The sequence below is a fragment of the Corapipo altera genome, unplaced genomic scaffold (assembly GCF_003945725.1).
Source record: "Corapipo altera isolate COAL_440 unplaced genomic scaffold, ASM394572v1 45, whole genome shotgun sequence".
Lineage (NCBI taxonomy): Eukaryota > Metazoa > Chordata > Aves > Passeriformes > Pipridae > Corapipo > Corapipo altera.
In genome coordinates this window covers 12,250,183-12,273,785 of record NW_020884877.1, presented here as the reverse complement: position 1 = coordinate 12,273,785, position 23,603 = coordinate 12,250,183, and the positions used below count along the sequence as shown (strand labels likewise).

The 23,603-nt window shown below is 48.7% G+C and overlaps 2 protein-coding genes across 2 annotated transcripts; both read left to right on the top strand.

Moving 5' to 3' along the window:
• The first annotated feature begins 565 nt into the window (after positions 1-565).
• Positions 566-7,739, top strand: HOXD3 (homeobox D3). The gene is given in 5 exon segments (XM_027637123.1): positions 566-654; positions 1,370-1,453; positions 4,666-5,211; positions 5,685-5,953; positions 5,955-7,739. Coding segments are annotated over 3 exon segments (1,248 nt in total). The 5' UTR covers positions 566-654; positions 1,370-1,453; positions 4,666-4,715; the 3' UTR covers positions 6,438-7,739.
• Positions 7,740-14,182: 6,443 nt separating this feature from the next.
• HOXD1 (homeobox D1) lies at positions 14,183-14,994 on the top strand. The gene is made up of 2 exons (XM_027636524.1): positions 14,183-14,591; positions 14,735-14,994. Exons 1-2 carry the CDS (start codon positions 14,183-14,185, stop codon positions 14,992-14,994), a joined length of 669 nt encoding a protein of 222 aa, XP_027492325.1.
• The last annotated feature ends 8,609 nt before the right edge of the window (positions 14,995-23,603 follow it).

Below are 23,603 nucleotides of genomic sequence, written 5' to 3'. Positions count from 1 at the left end.
GCTCTGGCAACGTCTTCTCCAAGAGCTGGGAGTCGAGCACAACTCCAGCGTGCCCGAACTCCTCTCTTCGCAGTACAAACTTTGGGGGCTCTTCCTGTGGCCGTGGAAATCCTGGTATTTGGCCAAGCTCTGGCTAAATAAAGCATGTCTAGAGCAAGAAAGCTATCGCTTTGAGGCTGAGAAGCTGCTTCGGAAAGGGATGAGAAGTCGATAATTAATTAGTCACGAAATGAAAACTTACCGTGTTAATCAACAGCGGCTAACAATGACTCGGTTTGCAATATTATGATCTCTCCTCTCAGGGGCTAAGGTGCAACCCAACTTAGGCTGCCTTCATACACCCTGTAAAGTGCTATTTCTAATGAATTATCTTGAAAAAAAATAAGGCACTTAAAGTTGACGTACGCCCACGTGAATATATTATATAAGACGTTACCGGGACAGGCCCAGGCCAGGAACCTGAGAGAGCATCATGTGTAATCATGAAGCTCCACTTCCCTAACTCCTGTTTGCCAGCATAAATTAAGGTGATTTGGAAGGGGAATGTAGCATCCTACTGAGTTTGGTTAGGGAGAGAGAAGACTTGGTGGAAAGTTGTAAGGTCTGTTGTGTTGTGAGCTATCGGAGGCGCTTCCGTTGGTTGTTCATTAAGTGGTGAGTTATTGCTGTACGAGCCAAAGGTCATTTCAAAGGCTTATGGTGGCTAGATATCGTCTTTATAATGACCTGGGCTTCTTTGTGGGGGATTTTCTGGCACTCTTAAGTTCTTAAAGTCCTGAATCGACACATTGCACAGCCAAACGCAAAATACTAATTTCGAGACACAAATATTTGCGGTGCGTTTTCAGTGCTGGGGCTTCTTCGCTTATCTTTCTCTCTGTCTTATTTGGGGTCTGGGGGGGAGAAATGGAGAGACACCCGCGCTAGCTTCGTTTCCGCCGAGGGCTCCGCGGGCCGTGGGTGCGGTGCGGTGGTTGTGACCATCGAAGGTGCCCGCAGCTCCCCTGCAAAGGCGTTCCCGGACCCCCCTGCGCTGCCTCTCCGCGTCTCGGCCCCCGCTGCGCGCTCGGAGAGGCGGGTGCGGCTTCGCGGCCGGTGTGCGGGGCCCGTCGGAGCGGCTGCTGCAGGCCGCACTGTCCGGGTCCGACCCGCAACCGGAGTATTTTGCTCGTTTGTTTTCTCCCCGCCTCTCTCAAAGCGCTATTAATAAATGAAGAGAAACATCTGCCCTTTGTCTTGTAAAAGGTCTGACGCGGACGGAGAGACACGGTGAGGGGCTGAGGACGAGATGTGCATTTATTAACAAAGTCCTAAGGAAGAAAGTCCAAAACAAAGCAGTTTCCGCTGAGAGTTATCACTTCTGTTGCAGGTCCGTGCCCACGGATTATCCAAAGGAACCTGAAGATCCTACTCACACAGTTAAAGTCAAAAATCAAGAAAAAACATAATTGTGGTGAGTTCTCTAAATTTCCTTTTCCATCCATCTCTCGCTTCCCCTATCGCGACAAGCCCGTCGCAGGGAGCACAGCCCGGCCCCGGCCCGCCGAGCCGGGCCCTCGCCCGGCGGCTCCCGGTCTAACCCTCGCCGGCGGCACCCGGGGAGCGCCGCCGCCCCCCACGTCAGATAATGAACAGCCCGTAGAAAGCGGCCCCTGCTCCGCGGGAGCCGAGCCCGGCTGGGGAGCAGCCAAGCCCTGGACTCAGCCGCGGGGAGCGGGTGGCTCCCTGGGGGGGCTCCGTAGCTGATCTAAAGAGGCCCCACGGCGGCCACCGCTCCGTATCTCGTGGGGCTCCTTCGCGCTCCCCAGAGCTCTCAGCGCCCTCAAAGACGAGACATCCCTCGTCTGAGGTTCAAGCGCAGCCCCAGCAGTGGGTGCCCAGCCCGCGGCCGGGTCCGGCGGCGGCTCCAGCGCTTTCCTTATATACAGGGTTGCCCCGGGCCGGCGGCCGGGAAACGTGCCGAGCGGGGGATTCTTTTGCCGGGCTCCCTCCTACGCGCCGGCTGCTTTGCACTTCTGAAAGTGCCGGGGCTTGGGAAGTGTTTTCCTTTTCATTCCTGGCCGGAGCGTTTACTGCCACGGCGCTAGCAGTCATAAATTTTGTTACAAACCGCAATGACAGGTGCATTGATATGCACCCTGAGAGCTCCGGCTGCTTTAATAACCGCTTCGCTGGCCACTCTCACCGCCTCTTATTTATTCGGTATCATATTAGATATTGATCCGAAGCAGAATTAAGTGTAGTGGAAGTTTTAGTAGAGAACTGCTTAATATGAAAGTGTCGGGAGGAAAGCGCCTGGCAGCGCCGGGCCGGTGTCAGTGTGGGCCAGCCGCATTCCACGCACACGCGCGGGTGGAGGCGTGAGCTCCCGGCTGCTCCCCGGGCAGAGCCGTTAGAGGGTCGGTATCCCCCAAAAGCGCTGGAACCAGTGGCAGGACAAAAAGTCTCATCGTCATGTGCAACGCCTAACAGTTCAGATGAGGTTAAATCTTTCTGGAGAGGAGGAAGGGAAATCTGAAACACAGACATGGATACTTTGCGGTTTCCTACCCTCAGTGCCTCCGAGCCCACCTCCCACAGCTCGGCCTCACCATTTGGATGTCACTTTTTTTTTTTTTTTTTCCCCCTTGAGGCTGTTTCTGGCCAAACCACCAAGTGTTGAGCCCCTGCTTTGGTGTTACCTATAAAAACATCACCCCGGGCCTTGCACTCGTAGAAAAATCAAACCCTGGAAAGGTCTCACTCTTTCTCTCCCTCTCTCTCTTTTTAAGATCTAAAGATGAGCCACCAAACAGTTGAGCATTGTCCATGTGATTTATGGCCCATAGCCTCCTTTTTAGGTTCAAGCAGAGTTCACAAGCAGTTGGTATTTCAGAAAAGAAATAAGGCTTTTAACAGCTTAACAGCAATATTCTTTCTTAAGATTCTGCGTATTCTTTTGGGAACTATATTTCACAAGGCACATAAAAGCCTACGTTTAGGCCAGTGTTGTGCTAACAAAACTCCTCAGTCCAGACCGCTCTTGAAAATGTAGATGATAGAAGTGGGAAACGAGTGATAGAGTTATTTGGACAAAAATACTTTCAAGACTCGTCAAGATTATCACAGTGTATTAAAACTCATCTGTATCGCCACCGTTCATTCCTGTAGACTTTTTAAACTGAAATTTTCCAGGAGAGAAATACAGTTCTTTTCCCGTTTCCATCAGCTTCAAGGATCATCCCAAGCTTTTGTTCAGGGAAGAAAAGGACCCCGGCGGTTTGTGACATGGGATAAACCTGCAAGAGGGGCCGCGGATCGCAGCTCGCTGAGGGTATTTTTATTTACAGAGATGTGTTTCCCGGTGAACTTTAGAGAACATATAAGCGGTACTTGGCAGGACCAATTGCTGGGGGAGAAAAAGGAATACTGTGGTAGTATTGTTTAAGTATAGGCTGGAGAACTATAATTATCGGACAGTGTTCAAAATTTTCTAGCTACTCTTCTCTGGTACGTTAATAGGCTTAAATCCTGCAGAAATACAACAAATCTTAAAATACATTGAGTTACACACTTACATTGCCAGGTGAAGCCTGTGCTAACTTACAAAATTACCAAAAATGTCGGAGAAAAGCCCTATACAACAAGAAAAATAGGAAGAGGGAATATTAAAAAGCCGCAACAAAATGCGGAACAGTTTCCATGTTGTACGAAACGCAGAGAAGTTTTGGGAGCAGCAAGGAGGAAGGCAACAGCTCTGCCCCAATATATCTGCCCTAGGGGGACCTTGCGTTTTTGGTGTGAGCAGCCTGATGTGGGAGGGCGCGGAGAGGAACGCCATAAATTTACAGGCTGGAAAAAGAAAAGAATCCCCTAAAAATTATCTCAAATGTCTCAGGTTCTTTCTACTGGGTACAAATAAAAAGGACGAGAAACGCTGGGTGAGGGAATTTAATTAATCACAGAATTAAAATAGGGGAGCTGACCTGAGACTTCCTTTATGGTGCAAAGTGAAGGGAGTGAATGGCGCCGGTTATACTTTAACTCTGGAGGAATCCAGGGGAAGAAGAAGGGCGGGTTTACAAAGGGGACGGGATTTTTCTGCCTCTGCCCGGCCGCAGCCCGGGCTCCATCCATCATGTCAGCCGTGCACGGCCGTGCGCACGCGTGAGGTGCGGGGGGCGCGGGTGCTCCCGGCCGAAATGGGCCGGTGGGTCTCTGGGGACACCACCCAGCACAGCTGCTCACTGAGGGCCCTCGCCTAGAACCGCGGAGGGCGATCCAGCCAAACTCGAGCGGGAACAGTCCAAAGACAAAGCAAAGCAATGAAACATGTCCCAGAATGCCTCAAAAGGTGGCCTGTAGAAGTCCCACCAATGTGTCCCCGTTCCCCCCTGCACCATCGCTCTTGGGTGACTCTTTCACTGCTGTGCCTCGGTCCTTCCCTGGTGTACTCTGCTCTCTGGGGTGCCCCAGTTTGCACGGGCTCCTGCCTGGTGACCCTGCTCCTTCCCTTGTGTCCCCTGCTCTTAATCTGGTGTCTCTTGCTCTTTTCTTGATGTCCCCTGCTCCTTCCTTGATGTCTCCCAGTCCTCCCATGGTGGGGAGGCTGAGGCTGAGGGTGCTGGGCTGAGGGGCTCCCCCCACTGAAAGCCTCTTTTGTGTCCCCGCTGTTTCCCTCCCCAGGTGGCTGCGAGTGGCCTGGGCCGACGACGTGAGGCGCAGGGCGGCGGTCAATGTTATTTGAGCGGGGGCCGCGGGCCTCGGCGATCGCAGAGCAGAGGATGCAGAAAGCCGCCTACTACGACAACGCGGGGCTCTTCGGGGGCTACACCTACAGCAAGGCCGACGCCTACCCCTACGGCGCGGCCCACCAGCCCTACGGCCAGGCCGGCCTGGACAGCGAGTACCCCGGCTCCGCCTGCTCCGTCCAGGGCTCGGCGCCCGGACGCGCCCCGGCCCACAAGGGCAGCGAGCTGAGCGGGAGCTGCATGCGGCCGGGCGGGGGCGGCCCCGGGGGCAGTCAGCCCCCGGGGATGGGCGAGCAGCAACCCCCGGCCCTGCCGCCCTCCTCCCCGCCCAACCCCCCTCCCAGTGTGCCCCCTCCGAAAAAAGCCAAGGGGGGCCCAAACTCCTCGGGCTCGGCCACCGCCACTCTCAGCAAGCAGATATTCCCCTGGATGAAGGAGTCCCGGCAGAACTCCAAGCAGAAAAGCACCTGCGCCCCCCCAGGTAGCCCAACACCCTCGCCCCAGCCCACCGTTTGCCCAGGGGGTCGGGCTGAGCCCCTCGGGCTGAACCCCTCTGGCTGAGGTCCCTGGTCCCGCACCTTGTCCCCTACTCCTCCAGCTACTATCGGCTACACCCCCCGCTCGGGGGTCCCGGCCCTGCCGGGCGCTGTAGGTGGGGCAGGCTAGGGGCTCCCGCCTCGCTCCCCCACCAGCCCAGCGGCGGCAGGCGCAGCCCCGACGGCTCTCGGTAGCACCTGGACGGGGGGCCGCTGGGGGTCTGTGGGGGGAGCTAGCTGCGGGAGGGTGTGTATGTCGGGCAGCGAGGGGTGGGAGGGCACCCCCGGGTTCCCTGTGCCCACTCCCTGGGTGCCGGCAGAGCGAGAGGGGACGGCGGGGCTCCGAGGGACCCCGGGAGGAAGGGGAAGGGGGGGTTTTCTGGGGAGACCAACGTGTCTTTGTGCCTCTTCCCCGCAGGAGAGAGCTGCGAGGACAAGAGCCCCCCCGGGCCGGCCTCCAAGAGGGTGCGCACAGCCTACACCAGCGCGCAGCTGGTGGAGCTGGAGAAGGAGTTTCACTTCAACCGCTACCTGTGCCGACCGCGCCGTGTGGAGATGGCCAACCTGCTCAACCTGACCGAGCGGCAGATCAAGATCTGGTTTCAGAACCGCCGGATGAAGTACAAAAAGGACCAAAAAGCCAAAGGCATCATGCACTCCCCCGTCGGACAGTCCCCGGACCGCAGCCCCCCCCCTGAGCGGCCCAAACCACGTCGGCTACTCCAGCCAGCTCCCCGGCGTCAACAGCCTCAGCTACGACGCGCCCTCGCCCACCTCCTTCGCCAAGTCCCAGCAGAGCATGTACGGGCTGGCCGCCTACACGGCGCCGCTGAGCAGCTGCCTGCCGCAGCAGAAGCGCTACGCGGGCGCGGAGTACGACCCCCACCCCATGCAGAGCGGCGGCGGCGGCTTCGCCAACCCCAGCCTGCAGGGCAGCCCCGTCTACGTGGGGGGCAACTTCGTGGACTCGATGCCAGCCTCAGGCCCCATGTTCAACTTGGGGCACCTGCAGCACCCCTCCTCCGCTAGCGTGGACTACAGCTGCGCCGCACAGATCCCCGGCGGCCACCACCACGGACCTTGCGACCCCCACCCTACCTACACGGACCTCTCCTCTCACCACACCTCTCAGGGACGGATGCAGGAGGCGCCCAAGCTCACGCATCTGTAGCGGGGCGGCGGCCGGCGGGGCCCACTCCCCTCTCCATTACCTCACTTTTCTGACGGGACAGTGTTACTGTGCTCTCGAGTGCCAACAGTATTAGTGGATTTGTCTCCCCTAGCAGCTCCCTTCTTTCTTCCGCACCCCCGAGTAGGTCCGTGAGCAGGAGCCTTTCTCTTAGAGCTGTTTTAAGCATGACAGTGCAATATACTGCCAACCGAGGGACTGATAAGCTGGTAATGATGTACTTGAAGGTAAGTCTTAGAAATGCCGTAGTGTTAGCAGCGCGTCATGCTGAGGTGTTTTAGACCAGTCGTAAGCCGTGGGAACTCGCCCGCGTGTAAGCTTATTTCAGAGAAGTTAATTTATGAATTCCTCCGTAACGTAAGGATCACATTGGACTAAATGATATGTATTTATTATTTTAAGCGAGACATTTTTTGTATCACTGATTATTTATCCTCGTCTTAATGTATTTATGTGGGTATTTGTAGAGTTTCTTCACCAGTACTTCGGGAGAGCGATTCAGGTCCGTGGTGACTTACATTTCACCTATTTAGTATAATCGGTCTGAGCTAGTTGAGAGAGTAGTCTTGAACAGTTGTAACAGTGGCTGGTGTTTGTAGTTTATGTAAGGATTAATTAAGACAGCAAGTCGTAAATCATTAATAGAGTAAAACAAACTGTGGCATCACACAAAGAGCCATTACACTTAAAAAAATATTGAGAGTATTTTTAAAGTATTTATTTCTAACCGGCTGGCCCCACTCGAGCGCCTCGGTGGCTTGGCTGGCAGCTGGCTCGGCCGGGTGAAGCCACCTTTAGTTGGAAGCGCAGCCGCTTTGATGAGGCCATCTACAAAGCGGGGCTATTGGCCATCTTGTTTCAGATCAAATCCTGCATACAAAAACCTCGGTGAGGTTAACATTTATTTATTGGCTGGGTATCTATCGCACGTATTATTATTTCGGTGGGCTCTTTTTTTTTTATTTTTTTATTTTTTTTAAATTACACTCTGGCTATCTGAAATAGAAATTAGAAGCTTAGAGCGCAAAAAAATTAGAAACCCTCTGATAGTGCTAATTTCATTAGGGTCTCCATAGCAATCCGTGCAGCAGCTGCCGCCTCCTTTGTTATTTTTATACTGTTGTCTTTATACTAACCATAAATCAATTTTTAGACATCTTTGGAAGCCCAAGCTTTTCCTCTTGGTTTTGTTTTGGTTTTGTTTTTTTTTTTTTCATAAAAATAAACTTTGAAAGAAAATTGACAATCAGATACACACAGCCGAAGGGAGACGCCGAGACAGGGTCCGGGCAGAGGCCGGGCGGTGCCACCGCGCTCCCCCGGCGCCCGGCGAGGACGGTCTTGCTCCGCCTGACTGCGGCAGAGGGGCACCGCCGAGTCCCTCTGACACGAACAGGACAGTTAACAAGGGGAAGGAAAAAAAAAAGAAGAAGATAAAAAAATAAGAGAAAAAAAAAAGGGAACGATGTTCTGAACCCTCGTGTTTCCTCCTCTCTAGTTACACGGCTGTATTGAACCCCTCGCTGGATTTACAGAGATTATTTCTTTTGTAAACGCTGTTATTAAAGTCTCTTCCTGACAGTACATGTCGCTCCGAGAAAACCATTCTTCTTTCTTTCTAAAAGTGTCGAGTTAAAGATTAATCCAAACTTCTGTATTCCCCACCAAAGTGTCTGATGTGTCACTTTCCAGTTTGACAAACACTGCAGCTCCTATTCCATCCTCTAATGACAGGACCTGGCATTCCTATTGTTCGAAATATTTTACCACCTCCAATCCTGGTCAACACAGACAAGTTTTCATTATTTATTCTTCTTTTCTTTCCCATCCCTTCTTTCTTTCTCACCATCTGGTATTTATGTTCGGCTGAGCAGTAACAATTCAAAATATTACTTAGGGTTTTATTTTCCCCTCTGGGCGATTTTAACAATGCTGTGCTAAATTAAAAAGTGTATCTTTTGTTAAATTTCACTTTTAACCAAGCAAATTCGGATATATGTGTTACAGATCTGTAAACAAAACAGAACAGAATAAACTACATTTTTTTTGAGACATATTTTGACAATTTTAAGCCCTAAAATTGCTTTCTATGGAAGTTTTCACACAAATTGTTTCTTAGAAGCTCCATCCAGGAGTAAACAAAACATAGAAACAACACAAAAAGTAATGCTAAAAACCACTCGTGATTTATACTTCTATAATATTCCATAAATATATATATGTTTGTCTCTCCAAAATTTTCTGTAATCAATGTACCCACAAGTGAAATTGTCCACGTAGTTTTTTTGTGTGTTCTTGAAAACACAATATATTTTGCATCACCTGCTTCTGTCTGCGAAACATCAAGGCACCACTATTTCTGCAGGGTAACCCAGTGTTCTTTTCCCTTTTGCTTCATGCTCCTGTAGGCTGTTCTTCAGTGTCTGCTCTGACTTACACTGTTAGTCCTTCATTAAATCTGCTAAGAAAGAAAAGGCTGTTTATAGATAGCCCTTCCCCAGATCTGAGGAAGAAGGGGGTTTCAGAGGAACCCTAACCACAAACACAGTGTTACTGAGGCACATTGCCCTGAATTATTTTAATATTGAACAGAAAGACGGGGTCTGCAGACTTGGTTTCCAGTGGGGGAGGAGGAGGAGCATGCGTGAGGGGGAATCTTCTTGTAAATAAATTCACTTTCTTCTCCATGACTCTGGCAGAGGCGTCTTGTTTGTAATGCGATAGAAGTCTGTGATGATAACCTAATTATTAGAAGTAATGTTACTTTAGCGAGATCACTGGCATTTTTACAATGTTTGTACAAGCATCAGCAATCCAGAAGAGAAATACACTTTGGCACAAGCCAGACTTTTTCTTGGCCCATCATTTAAAACCCATAAATTATAAACAACCCCCTTTCACACTCAGTAGGAACTTAGCTTCTTTGCAACAGCATCTGATGTGATGAACTCCAGTCACCTATTTAAAACACAACTACTCAGCCACAGCCAGGCCTGGGTCTGATCTTACCCTCGCCTTTCTTTACAAATAGGAGCCACAGCACCCCTTCCTCTCCTTCCCTGCTCCCTCCATCTGCTCCAGACCCATAAAAGGGTCACTGAGTCAGGGCCTTTAAATGCTGGCGGTGCTGCTGCAGTGTTTGGGATAAGGAGCTGCTGACAGCACTGGTTGAGAGATGTCAGGAGTGCACCAAGCTTCAGTGAGGCCATGCAGGTTCTCCTGTTCAGATTAGAGGGTTGGTTTGGTCTTTACAGTAACCCACTGTAATGGGTTTAGTGGGTTCGCAGCAGTTTCCCTGGTGCAAAAAGGAGGTGAGGCTTTGTGTTAGCTCCCTGAAGCCGGTGTGGGGCTGAGCTGCCCTTTTGCACCCTGTTTCTTTTGAGGGGGCCTCATCCATGTCCTACTGCCTCTGGTCTGGTGAGCAGCACCAGGGCAGGGGAACTTAGACAGGCACAGCCAGGGGCTCCCGGGATGCCACAGTCTTGTGTCATTTGTGTGGGGCTGGGAAAACAAAGCCAAATGTCTCCTGCTCCATTAGCAAGTGCTTCACAGTCAACCAATGCAGGCTCCCAGCCCTGGTCTCTGGGAAGGCCAGGGAGGGACTCCAGGGCATCCTACATGGCTGCCACTATGAGACCACACCTTGTTCAAAGGTGAAGAGGAGGCAGCTGGCTGCACACTGAGGAGGCAAGGACAGGCAAGGAGGCAAGGGCTGGCTAAGAAAGAGGGAGCCTACCAGCACCCACTAGAAGTTCTCTGAATTACTTGGGGACCAGCTGGAGCATTGGAGCTGCATGGTAAGAATTCTGAAGGCAGGATCCACCACTGAGTTCTCTGCATCCCTTCAGCCCCATTGGAAGACCAATGAAACAGCCTGCTGGTTGGTCCAGGCATGAAAGGGTCTACTTGACTAGGGAAAAAAACAGGGCAAAGGGTATGGGGCTGCTGGTGTACCACTGGGAAGGTGCCTTGCTCACAGTTGTTGGCTGAGGAGGGAGGGAAGGAGCTGCAGGTTGTAATGCCCTCCTTCTATGTGCCAGCCTACCATGTGTGCCCAGTGGCCACACACAAATGGCAGCCTGGTGAAGGCACAGTGTGCTGCACGCTGGACAGGCCCAGACACCCAGCACTGCCACCGCAGACCTGCCTGGGAACAAAAGCTGGAGCCAGACGGGCAGCACAAAGGGGCTGGTGCTGCTGGGGCAATTAGGGCTGTGGTGGTTGGCTGGGCACCACATGATGACCTCTGCTTTTAAAAAGTGCATGATGGGCTGGATCAGAGCTCCATTGGCTGCAGTCACGTTCCAGGGATTGAGTGGCAAATTAATCCCTGAATGGGCAACATCTCTCTGTTCCCCTGTGAGAAGCAGCAGTGGGTAGCTGTGGTCCTTGCTGGGAGTGAGGCTGGCAGGGGAGTGAGGGGGCTGGCTCTATTAAAAGTCATCAATCACACAAAGAGCACTTTCTACTTGACAGTGGTTCCTCCTACTTCTGCTTGGGCCTGAGCCAGCTGGGACCTGAGCCGAAACCCCCATCCAGCAGAAGCACAACCCTGCCCCAAGGCCTGAGAGCCATGGAGTAACATGGCAGGGCAGGACTGAGCCCCTTCATCAGGGGCCTTTGGTGGTTTGTCTGTGTTAACAGGGCCACTGTTTAAACCCCAGTGTTTACTTCCCTCTCTTCAGGATGCCCACCCATGCCCTAGCTGTCTCCACACCATGGATGTACATCCCCATGTACCACTGAGAACCGGCTTTTCCCGCGCTGGTAGTGTTGTGGCAGCAGAGAGGCAAGGTTATGCTCGAACCCGATCTTCCAGGTCTGGGGGCTGGGGAGGGATATGTTTGATCTCCCGTTTGTTAGTTATTGTGACAAGTGCAGAGGGTGGAGTCTTGCTCCAGAGAGGAAAGGCAACAGGTTCCAATCTCAAAGCAGTGTCTGTGGCTCAGGGCTGCCATTGCCTTCAACACTCATACTACTCAAGCACTTCCTAAGGCATTGCTGGTAAGTGTCTGCAACCACCTAGAGCTTTTTGGCCAGGCTTTTTCCTATATCATGTCTTGGTTTCACAGTGGCTATCTCAGGCTTTGCAGTTGCCCATGTTTCCAGAAACATGGTGACACAGGGAGTCATTTGGACCATTTTTCTCACAGAGTTTTTTGCCCCAGCAGCTTCCCTGTCTAGTGCCATCACTCCACTGCTCACACAGACATCCCTAAACCTCTCAGTCATTCTCAAATTGCCTTTGACAGCATCATGTTCTTCACCCTCTTTTTAACCCACTTTTCTTCTTCCTCTTTCTGACTTCCACAGAGTCCTTCCTCTCTCCCATTAGACTCTTTGTAAAAAAGCAACTGCAGGTGTTGTACTCTGTATCACTGGAACTTAGCTATTTAAGTCTGAACACTGTGAAATTCAGGGGTGTAGAAAAAACCCTCCCTCAAAAGCCAGGACATCAACAAGAGATGTTTTGCCTGTATTTAGCCGCTGATTTCTGCTTTTGTCACCCTTGAAGAATCCTGCAAAAACAAACAGGTAATGAACAAGAAACTTGGTAACAGAATCCAGCTGGGTAAATGGAAAGATCATATGTTGGTGTGAACAGAGACAGCTCTTCTAGCATTTAAAACAGTCTTAGGTGTAACGAAACCAGTTGCATTCCGCAAACAGAAGACTCGAGTAAAGCAGCAGCCCTACTCTGGAGGCAATTCTCTTTCCTTCCCTGTGGGCAGGAGTTTTTACAGCAGGGGAGACTGAAGAGCAGAGATACTCTCCTGCATGGACATTCTTCCTCTGCTGAAGACAGCCTGGTGTTCCCTGGTTTCTGATTTTTCAGAAGATGACAAACTGCTCTGATTGCCATGGGTGTGCTGAGCAAGTTTGCATCATCTCTCAGAATGTATGTTTGCCAACAAGGTGTATTTGATTTAAACGGTTTTCCTATTTCATAGCTCTGAAAATGGAAATTTAGGTGATACTCCATTACTAGTGCAGCAGGGCAGCACAGCCCGTAAGAGTGAACAAATCTGTGCAAGGAGAACACCTAGCTTCAGGGTTTTGGGCTTTCAGTGACTGCTGTGTCTGTAAACTTGAAGTCCAACCTTAAAGCAGTAATCTGTATAGCCAGCCTTTGCACTGTAACAGTTGTTTTATAGTAGATGGGCAATAAGCTGAGGAGATAGAAGACCATGTTGGTGGTCAGAGCCCATATGCAGGGAAACGCTACTGTATCCTTGCAGGCTTGTGTATGCCTGTCCCAGAGATGTAACCTCTCAGGGCCCCTGCAGGAAAAAAACCAAACAGACCTGCTCTGAATCATCAACTAGGTGTAATGGTGGGGCATCTGGGGCTGAGCTGAAGAGCACAAGTCTCTATAGGAAAGAGTTGAGGCTGAGTCAGTGAAATGGTCTCATTATGTCTCCCCATGGTGTCCCTTCCCTGTCATCAGCCCAGCCCTCTGAAATCTGCAGAAAACTCAATGGAATTTTTCCTTCTCTGGGGATTCTGGCTGCCTTTGAGTGGTTGGCACCATGGCACCATGTTTAGTCCTCACAAAATTTGTGGCCTCTTCCTGACCACAACAAATGGCATTTTGGCTGAGAACTTGTAGCTGTTGAGTGGAAGGCACTGGATGATGGATGAAGGCATTTAAATTTCTTGCATTTATTTAGAAATAAAATATTTTTTAAAATAAAGTACAACCCTTGCATTTCCTAGCTGAGACCACATCCACTTCTTAAGAATTAGAAGGTTGCCTGTCTAATCTGAAGCCAAATGATATAGCCCTTCTTCATGTTGTCTGTCCAGTTCCAAGTCCCCGAAGGCCAAGCGTGCTCTGGTCAGCACATCCTTTTCTGTTCTGAACTGCGCTGACACGTGGTTACCAGTTGAGGTGTTGGATGAAACCCATCATTATCCAAATCAAATATAAATGTGGCTCAGACTGGATGATCAAGTGTCACTTGGAGACATTTAGGGAAAGACAATCACTTTTAGAGTCCAGGTTTCACCTCCTCCACCTTGTTCCTGTTTCTTGCCACTCTGTAGGGATGAAAACCAAGAGAGAGAGTTGGAGCGTTTGGCTGGGCAGTGTAACTTGATTCGCTCTCTGCCAGCTGCAAACACTCAGTAAACAATGCCGAATTGTCAAGGGAAAAATGAAAGTCCATTAATGGGGTGAGCCTGGGGATTCACTTCTGGGAGGCTGCAGAGCACTTATCTGATGGAGTGAGACCATTAAGTGCCATGAGGTGCAACAACCCTCCCAAGCGCCTCAGCCTCAGGGTCTGGACAGCCTGGGTGTGCCTCCGCACGCTGCCGCTCCCCGGGGCCGCGTGGGCTCCCGCGGGAGCTTCCAGGAGCCTGGCCGGCAGCAGGGCAAGAGGCAGACCTAGCCGTGGAGGGAAGCCCAGGTTGCAGAAAAGCACCACCTCCAAACTCCCGGCAAACGTTCCAAGTGCGCGGCGACTCCATCGACTCCAGAGAAAGCGGCTTTTCCCGGGGGGATCCCGGGAGTGCTCGGGGGACTGCCCACCTGAGCCTCGCGCCGGCCCTGGGCAGCCAGGCGTGAGCAGGGGAACCGGCGGTGCCCGGGACCCCCGGTGCGGGCTCCCCCCGCCGGGCTCCCATTGGCCGCGGGGCGGGACGTGCCGCCCCGCTCCCGGCCCTATATTAGGGCAATATTGCCCCGGCGGGCAGGTGCGGGGAGCGGCGTTGCCCCGCGGGCCATGGACGTGGGGTACTTTGCCCTCGCCTTTCCGCCGGGGCTGTGCCGCGGGGCCCCATGCCCGCAGCGAGGGGACGACGCCTTCCAGGGGCTGGGCACCACGGCCAGCGCCGCGCCCCCCCTGCGGGCGGCGGGGTACGCGGCCGCCCCCGCTGCGGCACCGGACCCCGGCTGCCGGCCGTCCCGCGGAGCCGGACCGCCGGGATACGCCCCGTCCATCCTTCCCGAGGGCGGCCGCTCGCCGCCGCAGGATCCCGCCCGCTCCTGCTCCTGCCTCGGCGGGGAGCTGCGGGGCATCTCGCCCTGCCCCTGGACCGCCCCCGCGCCCGGCTCCCCGGCCCCCGCGGTGGCCCCGGCGGGGCCCCGCACCTTCGAGTGGATGCGAACGAAGCGGAGCCCGCCCAGGAGAAGTGAGTGGGGCTGCGGCGAGCGGGCGGGGACTGCTCCCATCCCGGCTCCCCTCTACCCCTCTCCCGCCTCGGCCCCGACACTCGCCCCGCTCCTTCCCCCTGCCTGTGCCCCCGCTGAAGCGCGGTGTTTTTCGGCGTTGCAGGCGGCGCGGCGCCGTGCGGGGGGGAACCTCCCGCCTGCCCCGCACGCACCAGCTTCAGCACCCGGCAGCTCACGGAGCTGGAGAAGGAGTTTCACTTCAGCCGGTACCTGTCGCGGGCCCGCCGCATCGAGGTGGCCCGCTCGCTGCGCCTCCGCGACGCCCAGGTGAAGGTCTGGTTCCAGAACCGCCGCATGAAGCAGAAGAAGCGGGAGCGGGAGGCGCGGGCCGTCCCCGCCGCTGCCCCGGGTGGCCCCGCTTGAGGCGCCGCCGCCCCCCACGGAGGGGCCCCTGGGGGCGTCGGGGCTGGGCTGGAACCTGCGGCCGGCGCGGCACACGGTCCTTTCGTGCGGGACCGCGGCGGTGCAGCTCTGCTGCTTTTTTTCTGTTGCAACTTTATGTATAGTTTTATTTACGAGGATTCAGGGAAAGGTGTCTCGGTCCGGGCTGGAGCAGCGGGCGGGCGCCTTGGGGAGATAGAGGGGAAGTTCGCTCCCCCGGGCAAGGCAGCGAGCGGCTCCGCCAGCTCCACTAGGTGCACAGGGAACTGTCCCATGCTCCTGACCCCTTCTTCGTTTTGCATGTAAAAAGAGAGATCCGTAGGCTCAGACAGAGTTGGTGCAGAAGAAGGGAAAAAACCCCTAGAAGTAGAGGGGAGCAGGAAACTTCCTCTCACGGGAGGGGGCAGGGATGGCCACAGCTACCAGTATGAGTCCAAGATCACCTTTCAAAAAAAGTGTCCTTTTCTTCTGCCCTTCACAAAATTGCTGCAAAAAAGAGTTTATGCTATGCTTGTATTTATTCCTCATTCATTCTCGTCCTTTTCCCTGATGTGCCCGATTTAGTAAAAAAATCTGTTTAATAACTGTCGGGGAAAATTTTAAAAGAAAAAAAGTCTTAGGAGGAGCACCTCATGCCATTCGAACTACAGAGGTGCTGGGATTTTCCTTGCAGAGGCTCTGGGAGGCCTGGGACCGGCCAGCAGCCGCTCTGCTGATTCCCAGCACCTCTCACATGTGCTCAGGCAAGAACAAGACAATATAAAGCCTCTTACAATGTCTAGAGCCGGACTCTCAGTTCATCCAGCTTTCTCAGGCTTCATTGTATTTTATGGTTAACAAAATGCACTCTGTTAAATCAGTTTGCAACAAATCTTACCACATACAAAACATCAAGGCCTGTTAAAGTGCAGGAAGATGCTTGGGTTTGACCACAGACTTCTGCCAGCAAAAGACCAAGAGGATTCCTAGGTCTTTTACTTGGATACTTGTTCAAAAAAGATTGGCAATGACTGATTACCTCATCCAAGTGCAAAATTCACCAGTGATCCTCACTTCTCCTGAGTTCATATTTCACAGAGCTAAAATAATAGTATCAAAGTAGACAAAGGAGCCACATTTAGACTTTTTTCCCATCTGTGACTGAGAATGCGTAACAACAATGTGGAGAGTAATGACATCTGGATTTATGTGAGGGCAATTTTATTTATTTGTGGACAAGTCTTTTATTTTGGACAAGTCTCTCTTTCCTCAGGACTTCTGCTGGGTGTTGAATTTGAGGTGAAGAACAAATTATAGCAGCAGGGGAGATGGACCTCAAGGGCACCTGTGAGATACACTGGGTCCCTATCTGGAAGCCAGCACCAGACACCAACAGCTGTTTGTCTTTGTTGGATGCTTGATGGGTAAAAGGAACACAGAGAGAAGATGAAGATGGATGTCTCGAGTCAGAAAGTCTGCAGTGTGGAGAATACTTACTCTGTGTAATGCTTTCTTTTCCCTCAGGTGCCCTTTAGCTTACAGGCTTCCTTACGAAGACTTCTCTTTTGCCAAGGGACTGGAGAGCCACTGCCGATGGCAGCTTCAGCAGAGGTTGGTGGGAGCCCTGGGAAACTGCTCCCAAAAGCTGGGCAGACAAGTTGTGATGATGATGTGGTGGCAGGTCCACAGCTGAGTGGGGTCAGGAGGCCTCCTAGGCAAGGAGATGGGTGCCCCCCCAGTGAACATCTGAGAGAAGGGACTTCCCAAGACAAAAGTGTTTGGGTACACATCATATCCTGACTGTACCGGGAAGGAGCAGTAATGCTAGAGGCTTATGGTTTTGCATGCACACAGGGACGTTTTCTTTCTGTCCATAGTGTTTTGGTTCATGTCCCTTGGGCTGATTCACTTCATGGGATAGCCCTGAAAAATTCTCAGGACTGAAGTACTTGTGTTAAACTAGTTGCAACCAAAATATGTGGTTTGCAGTTCTTCATTGAAGTAATGACACCAAACAAGCATTTATACTGCAGGTCGATCATTCATTAAAACCCAGGAAATAAAATTTCTGCCGCCTTTTTTTTTTATTTTTTTTTGAGATGATGGTGTTTAAAGCAGAATAAAATCTGGTAAAATTCATGAAAATTCAAGTAAATCAAATTTGTTTTGCAAGCTGAATATTAAAAGCAAATAAACTACTAACCAACCCTTTTCAGCTGTTTTTAAGGTACATTTTTACCAACTCTTCTGTTACTGCTCTGGGTTTTTATACTACAAATAAGCATAGACACGTACCCAGAATGACCCATCTTTCTCAGAGCATATGTTTCATATGCAAACTTCAGAAAACAGCTGTATTTTCAGTTGCCTCCAAATTTGTCACATCTGTGGGGTTTTTGGTTTGTCTTCCTTTGATTTTCCTAATGATTTTGACATTTGTGCTAGGCACTTTAGGCTAGAGGAATGGTTCCTACACTGCTGACATGCTCCTGCACTACCAGCATCGAAAGAAAGGTTCTCATTGATTTCAGTGGTGTTAGATCAGGCCATTAGAGCACATTAAGTCTTTCATAATGAATGTTTTCATGACATATATTTTCCTGAATAAATAAATACATGTGCCGGCCTTGTAGCAGTGCACAGTTCTGTATCCATCAAAGTGACATAGACTGAATATATAGAGATTTACTTGCAAATTAAGATGAAACCTTGCAACTCTTTTATGGCAGTCTGAATCAATTTGCTGGTATGAACACAACAATATTCTGTCCTGAGAACTGGTACTTAGTATTAAGTGTAATTTCCGCTCACGTGAAGGGCCAGTGTAATAGGATCTTTCTTCTTCACAAACAGTTTTAGCTGTATGAGGATTAGATATTGCTGCTTTGCACCATTCTGTCAGCAAGAAAGCCAGAGGAAGGAGCTAATGCAAGTCACGTGCCAATTCTTGAATAATTAAATAAAAATGCCTGGGATATATATGGATGCACAAATGAGACAAATAAATGATAGATAAGGTCTAAGATTCACTAGTTTAACATTAATCCCAAGAGTTGTGTCTCATATATGCTCAATTTGATGCCCAGCAGTTGGGAACAGGTTTTAGATTAAGCAGATAGAGGTAAGAGCACAAGCTGCAGTTTTTACTGCAATCAGAACAAAATATTCTAGACTTGCCTCAGTAGATACCTACCACCATATAATTTATCAAAAATTATGCAAATACTATTTCCTGGCCTTGTTTTCCCTCAAACATGATCAGAAGCCACAGAAAGACCGTTCTCTTTCAGTCATATATTAATTTTTGCCTACTGACTATTGCTCAAAGGGCCACAGGCTACAAAGTGATATGAACGAAATAATTTCTTATGTGTTCCCACTTTGCCTGGAACAGAACAAAAATAGATTTAGAAGGCTTCCAAGAGGAAGTTGTAAAATTGCTGTTCCTAAGTGGTATATGTGAATATATAAATTTCATATCTTTTGGATAAGTACACGATAACAGAAAACCACACCTTTTTGAAAACCAAGCTTAGGCAAGAACGCAGGCTCACTTGGGGATCTGGCTTCCCAAGCAGAACTGAATCAGTATGTTACCACTCCAAACACAGCACAGGGAATGCTTTGCTGAGGGTCAAAGCAGTGACTCTGGTTTATGGTATGAGCTGCATATACAGGTTTATTTTGACCATGAAAGAACACAGCAGTAAGCCAGAAAACAAAAATATGCAACCCAATCCCCACATTTTAATCTCCTTTTAAAAGTGTGCCATTTCCTTTATTTATTGGTAAAACCTGGAACTGTGGTTTACACAAAAAATGGTACAAATTACTAGTAGAGGAGAACAGACAACTACTTCTCTTAAAGAAAGTCTTTGCAGTCAAAATCACAAAATGCAAATACCTCCTTGTAGTTCCAAGAACTTGTCTCTAATAGCTAATAAATCATACTTATGATTTGTCCTGCACTAAATTCCAAGGAAATCCGGAGAACACTTGCAAATCCCTGATGACCGAGGGAAAATAGGTATGGAGAGAAACCCCAAATGAGACATGGCTGTTAACCAGCGTATCATTAAGTTGTCTGAGGTTTATAGGAAGCACATTCCATTCTATTTGTGATAATGGCTATATACAGCTATATGTTTGTGTGATTCACTCAATGTCAACCATCGGTTTTTATTACTGTTCTTAATGTCAGTGAAGTAAGGAGTCTTTGGCCAGAGAAAGGCACACTGTTAAAAGAAAGATGAACCAAACAACAAATCATTCTGCTCTCTATCAAAACAACATCTGTTATTCACACCTCTACTCAACCACATCTCTAAAATGCCCTCCAAATAATTCTGGGCAATATATAGGAAAAAGATGCTCCCCAGAGCCAGTGTCTTGCTGTATTTTAGCTTTATCCGGAAATTTTTTTGTTGCTCTTGAGCACCAGCCAAGTGAACAAAATGAACTTCAGCTGTGCAACATGTGACTCTTCCTTGGCTTAAACTTATGCCTGCATAGAGTGTTAAAATCTCAGAGATACAGTCCTGAGACCTATTTGTAAACTGAGAAAGGCTTCCTTTATATTGAAAAAATTTAGATCAGCCCACAAAAGAGCTTTTCATTAACAATTTTGGTATTCTTGTGTTTTTGTTTCCTCAAAAGGCAACAGCCTCTGGTGATTAGCAGATTGAAAGCCAGCATTTTAAGTAAACAAATAAATACAGGAACAAATACAGTCAGTTTCTTTTCTACTAGCCTACCAGACTTCCCACCGCCTGGAAAACAGATCTTATTTACTACGTGTCATCAATAAGCATAGTGTTGCAAGTAATAACTCACAAGAAAGTTTAGTTTATTCTGAAAAATATGGCATTTTTGACCAGGATGGCATATCATGCCTTATGAAAATGTTTAACTCAAGCATTCTGGCCCATGGCCCTAACCTTAGAGAGAAACCCTTTCGCTGACCAGCATGGGTCATACCTAACCTGGGTGCTTGTGCCCTTTCGTAGAGAACAAAGACTTTTGCAATGCATGAATCCATGCTGCTGTGGGTGTGCACAGGATTACACCCATGTGTGAAGTCAGTGGATCAGATCTGCTTCTGTGGGGCAAAAGTAACTGTTCCTTCTACCCATACAGCCTATGAAAAACCGCTGTGTCCCAGTAATAGGATTTTGGTGACATTAGTACAGCAGAAGAATCTGAGAGCCAAGGCTTCCCAACTATTACTCTTCATCTTAACAGCTGTGCTACACTAAATCTACATTCCTAAGGCCTCTTTTTATGTTCCTTTAACAAATAAGCCAGATTAAACACAGTAAAATTTAGAGTGATATTTGAAAACAGATAAAAATATCACTAAATTTTTTAATGACTACTCAGATCAGATTTTGCCCAGTTACTGTTCAGATAATGGAAACAGTTTCTAATCCTGGCAATCTCTAGTATTAGGTCCATATCTTAAGCATAGATATTGGTATAATTATTTCAATATGCACACATTTATGGATTTATAAATTATATAATTTATGTGGGGCGACATTTCCTTCAACATCCAAGTGATCAAATCCAAATGATAATTATCAAACAGTGTTAATAGCCTATAATAAAATAGTTTATCTTTCTCTTTGGAAATTCTGTTGAGTAAAAGTGCAGTAGGTACGAGACCCCATTGTGTTATCAAACCCATTTTCTCATGCTGGAAGAGACTGGACCTCAAAACACAGTTCATGCAAAGGGGTGATCTCTTATAATAGGTCCAAGATTTTGTAAAATTTTGTAATTGTAACCAGCACTGTGACTTTCATTTTAATGTGATCAGCCCAAAAGTTAAAAAAAATGAGGCATGGCTGCTGAGCACTCTTAATGTCACATCTCACATAAGAAATGGACCACCTGGTGGTTCTGGTTGTTTTTCAAATGTAGTATCAAATCAAAGAGATTTCATAATCTGATTTGGGACTTCATGTTGTTGCAGCAAGAGCCGTATAAGAAAATGTCTATCACAACTGTGGTGTAATAATAAATGTGAAAGGAAAAAAAAACAACCAAAGAAAAAAAGCATTACAACCTGTCTACAGGTTGTCATTGTCATCTGTGATGCTGTTGTGTCTGTCACCTGTGATCTAAGGCCTACAACAGAGGTCACCCCCCCTCAGAGGCTGGACTAGGCTGAAATTTAGCTAGCCTGTGCTCTCTGCATACTCATAGAAACAATATGGTTCATATGGCTCGAAGTATTTCTCAACCAGGCATTCCTTTTACATGTCCCAGTGTTCAAAAAACTTCAAAGTGCATCTTATTTGCAAAATGTTCTAGAATCATTGCTGCACTGCTTTTTATTTCTGTCTCTTTGGTCTTTAAACAGACCAAAGGGAACAGTCAGTGCTTTTCTCACATCCTTCTACTGGTGCCAGGAAAAGGATCAATCTGATGGGCCACATCTCCTCACAAGTCTCAGGAGGTACCAGCTCATACCTACAACCAAAAACACCATATGTTTTTAATGTATATATATTCAAGTTATCTCAGTCAGCATATTTTTTTTCCTTACCACGGTTATACCCTGGGGAGAAACTATGTCAAGTATGAACTTCTACAGCTGTAATGAAGATATGGCAAAGCTTTTTTTTGTTCCTTTTATGGAACCAGAAAATTATTTTAGATGGAATATATTCAACTTCTGAAGTTTCTGCTATGTTGTATCTCATGCATCGGTTCTCAGCCTCCCTTAAAAATATAGAATGGAGCTCTTGTATGGCCAGACTACAGTTTATGTCTAAACTGAAAGAGTTGACAGAAAAAAAAAACAAACTAGAGAAATGCTTCTTAGTTGTGAGACACATGGGGGAAATGATTCAGAAAATAAAAAGTCACTTCCATGTAAGCTTTTTAAGAAAAGGTTTCCCATCTAGAGGCAAGAATTTTATACCTAGAGGTAAAAATTTTGTAAAAGGTCATTCAGCTCTGCAGCATTTAGCTGTAAAAATGAAACAGTCAGTGTAAACTTCTCCAAGGTAGCAGTCATGACTTTTGCTGAAGTGAGATGGACAGCAGGAAAAGCCAAGATCTAAGCTCCATCCTGGCTCAGCAGACAGCATTCACACAAGATCAACCAGGTTCATCTCTCTACTCCTGTACGTTGTTCTCCTCCTTAAAGCACTTCCCAGGGGTGTGTAGGTTGAATGAGATGGTTTGTGTCTGATGAATTCACTACCAAATTTCTTCTCAGGTGTTCTAAGAGTTCTACACATATAACTGATGAGGGAGTCTTGCTTTCTCTCCCTTTCTAAGATCTTGTAAACGGGTTTTGGTTTTATCCCAGTGTGGAATAGCAACACATTTTTAATCTCAAAAATCTTTTGGGACAGGGCAACCATTTCCTGTGCAGCTTTACAATTAATCACAGCACATCCTTCTTACAGTGTGTTACAGATAAATAATTCATTACAGCTGCTTCTTCCCTCCATGCAGGGTAGGCAGTTGTGATTATCATTTCTAAGGAAGAAGAGGAAAGTTAATTCTTTCTATGCCGGCCTCCAGAAAAGGATTTAGACCCTCTCACAAGGAGCTTTGATGAATTAATAAACCTCCTCAGTATTTACCACACTTGTCCAGAAACTGAGTTCAATTGGAGCTCCTTAATTTCCTAGATAACATCTTTAGAGTTTGAGAAGACTTGCCTAACCAGTGCCTACAGTCAAACTGTGAACAATTATTCTTATTTTCATTAACAAGATGGATCTGGATTTTGCTGCAGTACGAGCTACACAAATATCAGGACGAACCTTTACAGTCACCACTACTGCAAGTTGGAGTCATGATTGCTGCTCTGACATTCATGCTGTTTTGACAATGAAGTCCTAATCCATGCTTAAAAAAAGATTTGTTAGTGTCTGGTAAACTAGGGATTAAAAAGATATACACAAGTATGGAAACAGCCTATTAACACAGGTTGGATCCAAGAGAACCAAAGATAGAGTTTGGCAGGAAGGGTAGAGGAAGGTGCTGTGGACTGTGCAGTACCACAGGCAGGGAAGCCAGGGCAAAGTCCCATTGACTGTTGTCTTCCTTCTGTCTGCAGGCCCCTCTGATCTCAGATTATGTTTAAAAGCCAAATTCTGATCCCATAAAGCATAAACTATGTGAAACATATTGCTCTAAACCCATCACTTGCATGGAAAAACATGCTCCATGTGCAGCTGACACTGTCAGGGTCCTGGGGCATTGATGGGCCTGACCAGCCCTACCTAGGACCCCCCACCCCACCCTGTCCACCAGCCCAGCAGATTTATTTAAAGGTCAGCCCAGGGTAATTGTCCTTTTTGCCTACCCATAGTTCCTCCTTATTTGGGCTTTGACCTATGAGCTGATGTCCCTATCCCCATGGAGGTACCCGATGCCCTGGACTGAAAGCAGTGGGATGGGCTGTAAAGGCTCTGCCCTGCCCTGCCCTGCCCTGCCTGCAGAGCTCCCCTGTGAAAGCTCAGGTAAAGTTGGGAATATTAAGGTCTGACTTCAAGATCTCAGCTACTTTAGAGCTTGGGAAAGCTTCCTCAGCAGCTGCTGTGAATGACAGGGATATGCAAGAGCCTGGGGGTTTTAACACCTTCAGT

Bases quoted from the DNA above. Each gene is read 5' to 3' on its own strand.
- HOXD1 (XM_027636524.1), top strand. From the start codon at position 14,183: ATGGACGTGGGGTACTTTGCCCTCGCCTTTCCGCCGGGGCTGTGCCGC. The intron at 14,592-14,734 runs GTGAGTGGGGCT...TCGGCGTTGCAG, and splicing joins GCGGAGCCCGCCCAGGAGAA to GCGGCGCGGCGCCGTGCGGG.